The sequence below is a fragment of the Centruroides sculpturatus genome, unplaced genomic scaffold, assembly GCF_000671375.1.
Source record: "Centruroides sculpturatus isolate CEXI.00-Female unplaced genomic scaffold, Cexi_2.0 scaffold138, whole genome shotgun sequence".
Lineage (NCBI taxonomy): Eukaryota > Metazoa > Arthropoda > Arachnida > Scorpiones > Buthidae > Centruroides > Centruroides sculpturatus.
The window spans coordinates 229,310-243,641 of NW_019384434.1; the positions used below are offsets into that span (position 1 = coordinate 229,310).

Sequence of the window (14,332 nt, forward strand, 5' to 3'; positions counted from 1 at the left end):
GATTATCCGTGACGGTCCACCCGGAAAATCCGCCTCCCGCGCCTTTCCACAAGGGATTTTCCCGACCGGCCTCTCGCTCTTCCATCACCGCGGCGACGTCTCTCTTACGCTCGACCTTCGACCTCCGGTTCTCGTGCACCCGATTAACCGTTCCGCCCAACGAGAATTTCATTGGAATTTCTGGATATTTTCCCAAGGACGAAATCGAACTCGAATCGAAAGCGAAGAAAGGTCCTAAAAAGGAAAAATTTTCCTTTTTCGCGTTAATCGCGTGGGAAAAACGGGAGGGACAAGCGAAAATCCGACCTCTTCCGTCGAGAATACCATTTAATCGTAATCCCCGGTTAAGAATTAAACCAAAAATATCGTTTGTAGTAGAAATCCGAGAGAATCGCCAAATGGTTTGGCCCGATTATCCGGGTGTAATCTTAGATAATTAGCCGAAGAGAACGGAAAGTCAACTGACTCGGGGTTCGAATTCGACGGGAACCGCGACTTTCTCCATGTAACGGAGGGGAGGAGAGAGAGGAGTAGACGACGGACGTCGGGAAAATCACCGTTTCTTCACCCCAAAGTAGTATATTTTCTGCTTTGGTCGGCTGATAATTACGTAATTCCCACCCGCTCGGCGGTTTGGTACCTACCGAATAGGGCAAATGCTCGGGGCATCCGAAAGAGGTGGCCCCGAGTATTTGATGCATTCGGACCGGGTGAGACGGGGGACGGCCGAGAGGAGGAGGGCGTGGGTTGGAAGCGGAGGGACCGGCCAGAGACCCTCCCCCGGGGGCCGACGGCCGGGGAGCGACACTCCGGTGGCTACCGACGGCGACGGGTGGCGGGATCTGCGCAGGCCGCGTGCCGAGTGTGGGCGGTCGGACGACCGAACAAAACCCGCTCCGACGTCGCCCGGACGGGACATCCATTCGGCCGTCGCTCGCCCCGCGCAACACGCAGCATGCGAATCGCCGTCGGCATCGCGTTCACGGTAAGCCTTTTCTTTCCGTTTGTCTGTCTGTTCGGGCGCCACCTTCCGTCGGAACCCCCGAAGGGGTGCCTTCCCGGGGGAACCCCAACGTCGCCCCGGACCTCCCGAGCTTCGCGCCCGTCTTCAGGTCCGGATCGGCGCTGGCGCGTCCGTGGCCGGGAGAAGAAAATCTCTCCTCCGTTTCCGAAATTTCCGTTTTGGTTCCTTTGGTTGTGGCCGGCCGGAGGCTGAGAGGCGTCGCCCGACGCCCGTAGCCCCGATCTTCCCGGGGTCGGCGGTCGACGGCCTCCTTCCGCGCGCCTTTGGCCGGAATGGGGAGCGGGAACGTTTCTTTTATTTACTAATTCCTCCGGACGCGTCGAGGCGGTCGCCGAGTCGCCTCCTCCGCGCTCCGCGCCGCGGGATCGGGCCGACCGCCTCCCTCCGGCCCGGGACGAGACGGGTGGAAACTTCGCTCCTCTCCGTCGCGACTTAAAGACGACCACCGCCACGCGCGGGCCAATTAAAGTCGGCGCCAGGAAGAGCGCGACGCGCACGGAGCGAAAGGAAACGAAACGTTAACGCGTAAAAGATTTCATTCGGATAAAAGGGGGTTCGAGCGCGGGGAAACGGCGTAATTCCGGAATCCCCACCCGGATTCGAACCCGGATCCCGGGTGAAACGGTTTACCTAGGCAGAAAAGCCAACGGAGGACCGGACGTGGGAAGTGGCCGGAAAAGCCAGAGAAAGTCGAAAGGTGGCTCCGAAAACCGGGGTTATCCGACGCGTCTTACAAAGGGGACCGGACATTTGCCTTCTTCGAGAAAATCTGCCGAAAAGCGGGCGTACCTTCGACGTATCTCGAATCGTCTGGTGACTGACGAGACCAAAAAGAGATGGCGACGGTTTCTACAATTTTCGCAGGAACACCGACCCTTCTGCGGTAACAAAGCGAACGGAAGAAACCTCCACCCCTTTCCGTCAAATACCGGGAAGAAAGAACCGACGATTCATTTCTTGCAATCGGCAAGCGAAAAACATCGAGAAGCGCGAAAATTCCCGGTTTCCTGGAAAAGTAAGTTTTTCCGGGTCTGAAATTTCCCGGAGATAAGGGTGTCGATAAGGAAAGTTATTGGGGCAGGACTCTTCCAGGCTTTCTTCGTCGCCAGTAAACACGCCGAGGGATTACCAGGGAGACGAGTAACTCGGGATGACGAAAGGTTAAAGTTTCCCGAAAGGAGGAAATCGTCGTTAATGTTAATTATTTAATTAGTGTCGAACGTACTGCCACCGCCGATAAGCCTGGCGGAGCGAGAATCGCTATCGTTTCGTTATCGGCGACGTGTTTGCGCGCCGCCGATAACGATACGAAAGCGACTTTCGAGGGGTCTCGTCCGCCGGACACTGCCGGTAAAGCGCGATCCTTCGAACAATTCCCAAAAAAAAAGCGCGTGTCCGCGATTCCGAGTTCCCGACGAAGATCGGAAACGCGTCGCGTCGATCGTTTCGAAAGTTTGGAACTATTTGGAAGCGATAAAGGAAATCGAACCCATTCGACCCTCTTGGGAAAATTTCGGCCGGTCCCTTCTTTCTTCTCGAAATGTTCCCGGAGAAGGGCGAAACGAAGGCGTCGACGCGCGCCCTTGGCCTATTCCGATTCGTTACTCTTCCGGAACCGGAAGAGATCGGAAGAAATATCGCTGCCGCTACGGAAGCGGCGTCGGAAACCCCCAGCGGAAAGAGAAAGATAAGACGTCACGGAATTGCCGTCTCCTTTTGCAACGCGCGGGATATAAATGCGGAGAGAGCGAAGATCTGGTCAATTCTCTCCACCTTCGACATGAACTTGCAGTTAGTGTTACTGGTACGTTCCTTTCCTCTACTCTTTACGTTAAATTGTTCTTTTTCACGAACGAGACACTTCGTCCCTCCTAAACTTTTGTTCTTTGTCCAATTCTTGGGCAAAGAACGGTAACAAAGAGATGTCCTCCCCTTAAATATCCTGGTTTATCTATCCCCGGGCAGGTTTTTTCGCCTCTTAATCGCTCTACGTCCGGGTTTCGTTTAAACAATCGTTATAACTGGAAGCGTTTCTGTCCCGTACAACCGACGACCCTCGATTTAGCGCTTTCTCCGAAGTTCCCTGCTTCTAAACCTCGGATAAAGGACTCCAACCACCGTGGCTAATTCTCGATTGGGGCTTTTTAGGTGGCGCGATAGGGACGGAAATCGTTGGGTGGAGATTTTTCCGGAAGGACGAGTCTTGCCGGAAAAGACCGGGTTACGCGTCATCAGTTCCGGAAGTGGCCGCGGGTAAACGAAGATAGTTAAAAGCCACTTTGACGCGGCGCGCGGCGTAGAGGCGCGCTTGACGGCTCTCGCAGGTTGACCGTTTGTTTTTGTTGCAGCTGCTGTCCGCGTCCCTGTGCGCCCAGTCCAGACCCAACGTTCCCAACGGATGGAAGCTCGGCAGGAGGAACAGGTGAGACCTGGTTCGACCTTCGACCCCCGACGGCGCCGGTCGGGGACGGCTACGCGACGTCACGTCTTTTAGTTCGAGATGTCCGGAAACGATTAAAAATTCGTTTCCGGAGATTACGTAACGGCCGTTAACCCCTGGTCTTATTGGTCCTCGCGACTATTTTTACGACTATCCCGTGGAAGATAAAAGTAGGAAATGCAGAAAGCCACGCGACGCGCGACGGAAGATTGGCGCTGGGGAAATTTCTCCTTTTCCCCATCGGATATTAATGCAAAATCGACTCGAATGTATAAAATGATAAAAGTTAGACCGAGCTTCGAGCGCGGAAACTTTAAAGAAATGCCCGAAATATTAAATTCGAACGAAATTCTGCGAATTTTCCTTCTTGGTTTCCTAGCAACGAAAACGACCGCCATCGGACGGACTCTTTCTTTCGACTTCCGTCGCCGTAACTACCAACGTAACGAAGCGTTACGCTCGGGTGTCGGTCTCTCGGTTTCGCTTCCGACGTGGCCACGCGTCGGTCGACGCGGTTAAAAATATTTTTTTTTCGTTACCAATCTCTCGAGCCGTAATCACCACCTACGCGGGTTACGCTCTCGGGCGACGTTACGTAGAAACGGAAAACTAACGTAACGCATTTCCTTTCGGTAGAAACTGGCTGCGAGAAGCGTCGTGGAAGAAGAGGAGTTACGTCTTTCGACCGAGCGAAGTGGTCAGGGAGTGTTGTCCTTCCGTGTTGGAGATCAGCGAACCACGAGGAGGGAGGTCCGTTACGGGGATACTCATGGACCTGTATCGGGACCGTAACTCGACGCAGAAGTTCTACGAGACGGTCTGCCGTCGCGACGTGTTGGACAAGCGCTGCGACTACGTGGGCGACAAGCTGCGACCCTACTCCAAGTGCGTTCAGAAATACGGCCTGAGTTACGCCCTGGTGAGAAAACACGGCACCGACGAGGACTGGCGCCTGGACTACATCCTGATCAGGAGCGGATGCGCGTGCGAGTTACGGTTCGAGATCATCAGACGTCCCGAAGAAGGTTTATGACGCCCGCGCCCGCATCCAGGCGCGCGGCGGCGCGAAAACGTCGCCGCCGGCGCGCAGTCGAAGCGTCCTTTTGTTCATATTTTCTTCTCTATTGTATTTTTACGGCCGTCCGAGGAGGGTCCGCGACTCGGCGGCGGCTCTTTTATTTATGCAGTCCGTTACGTTTTTTGTGTGTTAAAATAAAATTGGTCCGAGCAAAAAAAAAAACACCGACGCTAATGATTTGGTCGGTCACGACGCGGGGGATGGACACGTGGCCGGAGACGACGTGGGAGCGGAGGGGAGGCTTTCCAAGACGATGGGCGACGCGCTCGCGCGCTGGCCCGAGAGACTTTTCCACCTGAGCAAACAGCGGAAAGAGAAACCACGTCAGGTATGCTACCGAGAGGAGGTGTGGTCCGTAGGTGTCGGTTGAAGTGTTTTTTTGTTTCCACCGTTATCGGTATACGGCGAAAACGGTAATTTGCGGTCAGCCGTTTGTTTAATCTCGGTCCGAAGCCACTAGAGACGAGGACGTGGGAAACACCTGTTTGTTGAGGCCCCGAATTCCGCGAATTTTTGCATCTTTCTCGGCAGACGGCGGACGGCGCGTCGCTTCTTCCACCCGGGGGCGTATTCCATTCCCCCGCAACCCTCGCGTCTGTTGTTTCGTTACTTTCTGCGCCCTGTCGGCGGCGCAGTCTTGGAAATTTGGGGGTGTTTACCGATTTCTCAGTTTATACCGATAGAATTACACGTAAGGTGGGTACGACTTGCCCCTTGGCGTTAAGATCTGTAATTTCGGAGTGACGTTCTTCGATTCCGTGACACGACACGCGCTTACAGAACGCCGACTTAAAATACTGATCTGTCATTTAGCGACGGTACAACACTTAATACCCGATCATCCCCGGTGTATATTCTTACAACGGAACTAGAATATTTTATAGCTTTAGAGGTATTCGAATCCTAAAGGTTCTTCTGTTGTCGTAGAAACGAGGTTGTCGAAAAGAAGAGGTGTCGCGCTACAAAAGGACGCCAGGATGGTAAACAGTTTCTACTTGAAACGTAAAAGAAAAGTAAACGGTAGACCTAAGTAGCTAACTTAACACAAAAACCGCCGTCTTCCATCCAGAAAATTATTTCCTCTTCGTAAAGTCGATTATCCGTGTTTAGACTTATAAAACGGCGCAAACATCAGTTAAACAATAGAAAAGGAACCGTGTTAAGTGACGCGAGACTGGGCGTTAATTTTTAAAAGACGACTCTTTAATATTACAAAAAAGTGCAAATAAAAATAAAATCACAGACGACGGAGTTCACGAACTTCCAACTTTTCTGCTCCCGTATGTCCTCCTCCTGGAGTTGATCCGTTTGTTGCAGGTGTGGCAACATTTCGCTTTGAAGTACCACGTGTCGCACATGTGACGCAGGGACTGGCACAGAGCCACTTCCAACTTGTCTCGGCACTGACTGAAAGCTAAACGGTCGAAACGGGTTAGAAAAAAAGGAAGGGGTCACCCTGGAAACTCTCACAAATCTTCCGCTAACCTGAATTGTGTTCGGCGCATTCCTGGTTGACGCACTGTTGCAGGTGAGAGGGTTTGTCGTCCGCCGAACATCTCGACGACGAAGCCTGCGTGCTCAGATCCACGCATTTCACGTGACGTCTCCTGAAACCTTCTCCGCAAGAGGCGGAACACTAAGCGCGCGGGGAGAGGGTAAAGTTCAAATTACTCTTCTCGTCATTAATCCGCGTAACGCCCGCGCTAGGAGGGTGGGTGTGTGACTAAGGTGTAAAATTTACCTGACTCCAGGGTCCGGCTATCCATTGCAGACAGGATTTTATTAAGCACACCCTAGTCTCCGATGGCTTGGCTTCCGGATCGCATTTGTCTTCTTCGGGGCAGTAGACTTTTCTGTACTGTAACCCACGATCGCAGGACGACGAACACTGAAATATAAGTTTAACAATAGTTTCAGTCGCGGTACACACCGGGTTCCGCTGGCAGTTAAATACGTAGGAAAGTATAGAGGACCGGGTTCGATTTCCCCATATTCTGATTATCTGAAAGCGAATTACGAAATTCCAGTTACATTTTTAATAGAGTCGAAATTATTATTCGACATATCGACACAACTGTTAAATAATAAAACACCACAATTTCATTAATTAATTTCGTTTCGAATGACGTTATTCGATTATCAATTGCTCCCACCGTACTCGAACACTACACTTTAAAACACGTTCTATTCTAGTACACGAAATTAATAGTTTATTTGAAAATTTAGGTGTTTACAAATGTAGAATATTAACATTAACACAATACCGAGACGAATAAGCCGCATTATTTGGCAGGCCAAGACACGAGAGGGGTCCAGAATCACATTTAAAACAACAAAGACGTCACACAATTCTTCGGACGGTACTCTTTGTATTTATTGCCTTATCTGAAGTAAGAACACCAATTTCTTATAATTAATCACTTAACGAAAGACACAGAACATTTACTGGTTACGCAAGAACTTACATATAAGCAGTAAGTGATTAACACTAATCGACAACTATTTATAGCGAATGTCGAAGACAATTGAAGAGAAGTGTATTCGAATTTGGTTTGGAAAGAAAAGGCGAATACCCGACAATTCGAATTTAAAATTATAAATTTACAGTCATTTTTAATGTTAAATCTTAAAGGAATTTCTAGATTTAATTTAATTAAAATGAACGTAAATATAATTGATTCTATTCGGTTACTCCAGTCATTGTTCGATTAATAAATAAGCATAAAAACAGAATTTAGTCGAAATTACGTAATATTTGAAAGGAGATGGGCGAAATATTTAATTAAAGTCTTCAATATTAATGTTCGGGCTTAATTCTTAAACGCAACGGGCATTTAAATACACCTTACGTAAAACGTCACACTCCAATAATTGTATTTTATAAGGTAGGGGGCCCATTACGTCCCTCCAACTTTGGACTAATATTAACTCATTACCTTACATTTTTATTCCGTTCGGAACCAACAGGTGAAAAAACACAAGAGGTAGAACAATCGGGAGCCCGAATTATTGGCAAATACAGGGCTTACACCCTCTCCATAAACAGACTTTTGTCTTCATTTATTGCCAGAGACTAATCTAACTTTCCTATTATTTTTCAACATAAAACTTTACATTTTATAAACCAGGCACTAAAATTCCCTCGGGTCCGTCGATTCTCCTCCATCCGGGCCCCTTTCTTAACAGCTATCCTGATTATTTAATGATCTTCATTAGAACAAATGAATTTACTGGTAATTATAAATTACTTCGTAGGAATATTGTTTATACCAATTACTTTATTATTTTATCAGTTTTTTTCAAAGAAAGTAATTAATTTTTTAATTAATAAACTAGTAAAGTAATTTATATAAACAATATTCTTATGAAGTACTTTATAATTACCAGTAAATTCATCTACCCAACATATTACATTATATATGTTAAATATAAGGAATTTTGACAAAATTAACAAGTGATTTTTGTTTAATTTTACCCGTGTGGAACCTGGATAACTCCAAGTTATTCTCTTCCCCGACCGATTTAAATAAATAAAATTAAAACTATTAAGTAATTTAAATTAGGACCATAACAGAGACTAATAAGTCGTTTATACTACTAAATTCCTAAGCTGTTCGGGAGAAATCCTCTCTCGTACGAGATGTACTGTACCGTACAATACAGCAGGCTACTTAATAAGTGATCAAATCTATTATAAGTAATCTGTATAATAAATACAGAGTGCTGATTATAATCTTTCTATGGGTAGAGTTGCTGATTATATTCTTTGTATGGGGAGATTAATTACTGATATTGCTCATGGGTGATTAAAATAGATATTTTGACCCTGAAAACGTAATTAGTATTAATATTTCCGTTTCTACGTCTTTAATAATATATTGAAAACGATATATTACGACGTATGCTTCTAATAGTACTCTTTCGTGTTAAGTGTATAGATAACCAGAAACTAATATTATAAGGAACTGAATTAAAAAGTATACAGACCTCGCTCCACTCTGTGAGAATCCAGTCCAGACAGGGTTCCAAGTTACAAGATTCTTCGGTGGAAGGCATTTCGAAAGGATCGCATAATTCCGACACCACCATGTGTTTGGTCACGGCGTCGAAACACAGAGCTCTTCTGTTTCGAACTCCTCCGTCACACGGTTTACTACACTGAAAAGTTAATAAGTGCCAAGTTTCCTTATAAGTTCTATAATGATGAAAAAATTCCCAGAATTAAATCGCGACAGGTGTTGGAAAAATCGGATGTAAGTTCATTTGTTTAACCTTTATACAACATGTAGTATTTATAATTTTTTTATGAAACCCATTTCTATCCCAAAGTTAAGCTTTTTTGCCACGTTACAATAATTAATAACATAACGAGTTTTTAACGGATAGCGCCACAGACAATTTTAAAGTTTGGCCGGGAAAGTTACGCAACTCGTTGTTGGGATTTTTTAAAGTTATTATTTAATTTTAAGCTTCTATCGGTAGCTAAATCGACAGAAAAACGATAAGAAGTATAACTTATTCGATGCAAAGTAGAGAAGCCCATTACGGCTCATTTGGGCCGATTCATTTCCCAAGAAATACTAACCTGTCACCTTGAGTCTAGATAACAGCTTAGTCATTCGTTGGGCCCGAATGAACCCAAATAAATCTGCCGCTATTTAGAAAACCCAAACTCCGATACTTAACTTTCTTACCTATGAATAAAAGAAACGGTTTTGTAACGTATATATCCGAGGTTTAATAATAGTAAGTTTAAAAGCCATAACCTCATAGAGGGAAATGACCTTCCTTAAGTTATTGTTTATTTACACGTAAATCGTTTATCTACACGTTTATTTAGAAAGTTTTCAGAATACCGAGTAAAAACCTATAGACAGATAACTTTCGAGATAAGAAACAATAAATATATTAAACACGTAAAGTTTAATTCAAATGACTTTCTTGTATCCTTCTAAAAACTGACTTTGTGTAATCTGTGTAGTAAGCTTTTAGACGGATTGATATAACTCGTTCAACACAAACAGTGGAATTCTTTACATAGACACACGTTTCTCCGGAGACCCTGGCAGATAAACAATGAATATACAATTCTATATTATTTCTGTCGGTCCGAGAAGCCATCGAATTCGTTAATAAAGTATTTATATGTCTAGAATATCTACTAAGGGCACTCGATGCATTTTACACGAGATTTATTATTTAATGACTCGGTCGTTTCAAGAATCCGCAACTTTCTTATCGTCCCACACACAATTAGGTTTATATTTTTTCGTTTATTACATTAAGTAAAATAATTAGAAATCCGATAATAGTACGTGTGCGTGTGCTTAAGGACAATTATATATATTTTTCATTTTTAAACCCCATTTTCTATTTTTAAATAGGGATATTAATTATAAAAATGGCAGATTCATCGCTTTACAATTGGTATAAATTTTTCTGGCGATTGCATTAAAATGTTGCATATTTTGTCAGTCATTTCGGTGTAGTATATATGTAAAAACGTTCTTGGATATATACAACGTATCTAAGAACGTAATCTCACTTTATAATGTTGGGTCTTTAGTGCCAGGCTCGCTTTACGACGGATTTCTAACAGTGAATTACGTGATAAGACGAGAATGTTACTGTATATATTTATATAAGTGTAATACTGATATATATATATACTATATTAATTGTTAACGTAACGCGACAAAGATAAGTAAAATACTTTATTACCTTTTCCCACATGGTCACTTGCCACTCGTATTTTTGGCTGTCCTGTTTAGGATTTGAACGACCTCCTTCGGGTACGGTCGGGGGTTCTCTTCTAATCTGATGAATACCTTCGTCGATTTCGTTGTCCACTTTGACGTCTTCCACTCGATTATCCGGTACTTCGTAGAGAGGGACGACGATGACGTCTTTGGCCACCTTGTCCGACCTCCGCTCTTCGTTTTCGTTCTCTTCGTGTTTGTCCTCCCCGTGATGATGTCGATGCTTGTGGTCGGACCCACCTTTATTATTTTTATGATCGTTCGATTTGTGTACCACTCCGAAAATCTGAATATCGTCGAAGGGCAAACAGGGCTGCTCGTTGCACGTCGTCTCCTTAACGGGCTTAATCGCCTGTTGACAGGCTTCTCCTCCTTGACACGTGATGTTTCGCCTTCTGTAACCGGTTCCGCAGGTCTTGGAACACTAAAGGAAAAATTAATAACGAAAATTTGTATTCTGAATAGAAATTTAATCTGTTTTTTTCTTTTTATAATAAAAATCTCGAACCGAGAATCATAATGTTCGACTACCAACTCGTCACGTCTCTATGGTTAAGAGCAATCTCGAACTTCTAATCATTTAATACGCGATAACGAAAGCGACAGGCCGAAAAAATTATGAGAAAAATTATTTTTCACGTCAATTCATGGTGAAGAGTCAAATACAGAATGGATGAAAAGTAACTAGGCATCGAGAAATTCCTATAATTTCTATACTTCTAAGAAGAAGGCGATGAAAATTACTTGGCGTGTACTTTATTAAATGGTAATACCGATGCATACCTAAAATTTGAGTGTAGGCACCGGAGCCAGCCACTAACGATACGGCTCAAATCGCGACGTGGATGTGCGTCCTCAATCGAATATGCTATCATTTTAGTTTCCAATAACAATTCTTGATTGTTTCCGAACACATCGTGGCACGGCACCCCTTCAGTATTTACTTAATGGGATTTTAAGGTATAAATACGGGAGAACACATTTTATACTGAAAATTTCTATTAAGAATTACTGACTCTCAAAGTATCTAAATTTGGTGGGTCATTCGAACTTTAAAAATAATGTCGCTTACAATTATTTTCTATTAAAATATTGGTAAAATGGATTGTAAAATCGTGTAAAAATATTTTATGACGAGTAGTTTTTGGCACGGACTTTTTTCGGTGCAAAATTTCTAACTACCGTCTTACTGGACGCCTTTCCTCTTTAAGTAAACTTTGTATGATGTTTGTATACTTCCCTTAACATTCGTTAAACGTTAACCAAATGTTAGTTTAGTATAGATTTTTATTTGATGTAAATTGTTTGCGAATAAATGAGAGATAAATGATAATTCCTGGATACATATTGACAATTCAATTACCAAGAGGTATCGACGAACCCGAAGGGATTCCCTTTATACACTGTATTGTCGAAACATCCAAGTTTTCCAAAATATAAAAATGATCCACTCCGAGTCTTACATTTCCTTTAATTAATGACATATTTGAGGGGCGATTTCAACAAGTTTCACACACCTAGGCTGAGAAGAGCGTCAAAATAAAGGAGAGATTCGGAAGTCACTTAATCTTTTTTTCGGTGTTTCTTCTATTCTGCGGAACTTTCATTTAGAAAATTTCATGTTAAAGAAAAATAAAATAAATGTTTACTCGATTCATTTGCAAATCGCCGACCGAATGAAAATCACATTTATGCAGGCAATTATTAAGAGATCGCATCCTAATGTAATTAATTAACCGGTTTCGATTCTATACAAATAACTTTTAATGACGCTTTCAATCGCCAATATGTTATTATAGAATAGATCCAATTAATATTATTGGATTAATGAGCTAAAAATACGTTATAACGTCGTCTCTTCTATAAGTTATTATATTGTATGTAAGGTGTTTACGCATTACCACTGCTCTATAGGAAATAAAGAATTCGAATGGGCTATAACAGCTGTCTTTGTTATAGCCTTATCGACTTTTTTTTAATTCTTAACCACTCAAAAAAACTCAAAAGCCAATAAAGAGTTGCGTAACTTTCCCGGCAAGTGTTAAAATTGAGTGTGGCGCAATCCGTTACCATATTTTATTTTAAAAACTGTTTATATTATTAATTATTATAAAATGGCCAAAAGAAACTTAATTTTGAGGATAGAGACGTGTTTTACAAAAAATTATAAATGCTAATAACGAGTAAATTCGTCTTTAAGTCCCATCCCACTCGAGATACGACACGTGACCCTTTCTATCTTCCCACCCCTGGGCCTTTAACCACCAACATTTAGTGCTTCCAACACACACTAACGTCCATACGTAACGAAAAATAAATTAATTCTTTGTGCTCTTAATTACGATGGCGGATACAAAGACGAACGAACCCTAAAGAAATATTCCGGATCTGGGTAACCTCTAAATAAAATCTGGCCATCCAATTCGTTTAGGTGGGAGGCTCTTATCTAACTGTGTCACCACCCGCCTCCGACGTTACTGACGGAAAACTGTTGGTAATCCGTCAAGATAAGGCCCTAATTTACCGTTTAATATTTTTCTAAGTATCTTTCCTCCATTTTTTGTAAAGGTCGAAAAACGTGGGCCTACCACCTTCGTGACGTAGATACCGCTCTCCGTCACGATCCTAGATTTATACGGAGATACGTCCGAAAATTATTGCCATTTCGTCAGTCTAGTAACAGTAGTTGGCCTTTTGTATATACGTTCCACCCGAAAGGTGATAAAAAATAAATTTTTTCTTCGTTTTTTATTTGCTCGCACTCCGAATTGCACCCGTAACTCACGTCTCGGGGTCTTATAAGGGTGGGAGCACTCGTCTTACCACAGTTTCGAGGACCCACGCACGGTCGGGATACAGACAACCGATTTTTTTTTTACTTGATCGAGCTTTACTAATTAACTCTTTGTGTGCAAAGTTTATTTTATTTTATTTATTTAAATTAAATTGCAATGGCTAGGCAGGTAGATCCGATGAATATCGCCCCGAAACATTTACAAATAATTATGGATAAAACAAAATAAGAATAACAATACAAGTAAAAACTACACCCGCAAAAATGTATAAATAAACGTAAAACTTATTTTCTTTCTTCTTCTAACATTTAAAGCTCTACTAGCAGTAAGAAGTGTTAAACGGTCAGAAATAGCCTATTTTTTTTATTACTTAAATTCGGCGGCGCCCGCAGACTATAAAAAAGGGGCATCCTACATTACGCAAGAAGCTTCAAACTGTGATTCAACGTGGGATCGCCGCTCCCACGAGATGGCACCGGTTGAAACCGGAGATAACATGTTCCTTGTATTCCAGACCAAGTTTTGGTCGACATAGGTCCAAGTCGCACGGAACAATGGACAAATATCGTTCGTTAGTTTCCTTTATATTTTCGAAATAGGCTGGAAGTCACGAATTTTCTGTCGTTTGTCGATAACGGATTTGGGGGACCCCTTGGAGATTATGAAAAGGGCAACCCAGACAAAAGGGAGCGCGTAGAAAACCAGAAAAGTGCCATTAAAAGTAGGGAGAACGAGCGTAGTAATTTTGACACGCGAAACTTCCGAGTCGGAGGCAACGGTAACTGCGATTGGCAACACTGTTAACGAGCGAAAACGTAATTCGGCGGACTCATAAAATGACGGCGCCTCTCCAGCAGCGGACGAAGGCAGCGTACTCGACCGATTTAGATAAAAACCTATCAACTGACACTTCTAAGGTACAGTACAGTACGACCACAGCTCGGTGGAAGATTTTCCGAGAAATTCACTACGGTCCTGGCATCGACAGAGTTACCAGTCGCAATTACCGTTGTCTCCCCCTGGGAAGTTTCGTGGCATTTTTCGGGTTTTCTACCCAACGAGCCTGGCACAAATGTACTCAAATTATCTACGGATCTAATTTTCTGACTCGAGAAACGATTCGTCTGATGTTTCATTTGGTATCTACGGATCTAAACCGTTAAATACCATCGAACTGAAATTTAACTCCACCATTTTTATAGTATTTGTCGAAATGCCGGCTTATAATTTGAACTC

General features: G+C 43.4%; 2 protein-coding genes across 3 annotated transcripts in view; one reads left to right on the forward strand and one right to left on the reverse strand.

The window, feature by feature from the left end:
* Positions 1-386: 386 nt before the first annotated feature.
* Positions 387-4,687, forward strand: LOC111619828. Of its 2 annotated transcripts, none has more exons than XM_023361647.1 (3): positions 387-985; positions 3,373-3,446; positions 4,101-4,687. In XM_023361647.1, the coding sequence occupies exons 1-3, from the start codon at positions 956-958 to the stop codon at positions 4,495-4,497; spliced, it is 501 nt and encodes a 166-aa protein (XP_023217415.1). In that variant the 5' UTR covers positions 387-955; the 3' UTR covers positions 4,498-4,687. The 2 variants fall into 2 exon arrangements, with proteins under 2 accessions (XP_023217415.1, XP_023217414.1); XM_023361646.1 differs by lacking the exon at positions 387-985 and adding an exon at positions 2,465-2,828.
* Positions 4,688-5,707: 1,020 nt separating this feature from the next.
* LOC111619844 (A disintegrin and metalloproteinase with thrombospondin motifs 7-like) overlaps positions 5,708-14,332 on the reverse strand; it is a 78,636-nt gene continuing 70,011 nt past the window's right edge. The window contains exons 21-25 of the mRNA XM_023361671.1: positions 10,264-10,725; positions 8,530-8,700; positions 6,284-6,430; positions 6,028-6,178; positions 5,708-5,956 (exon numbers count right to left, since the gene is read on the reverse strand). Coding sequence (XP_023217439.1) covers positions 5,796-5,956; positions 6,028-6,178; positions 6,284-6,430; positions 8,530-8,700; positions 10,264-10,725 — 1,092 coding nt within the window. The 3' untranslated portion in view covers positions 5,708-5,795. The remainder of the gene's footprint in view (positions 5,957-6,027; positions 6,179-6,283; positions 6,431-8,529; positions 8,701-10,263; positions 10,726-14,332) is intronic.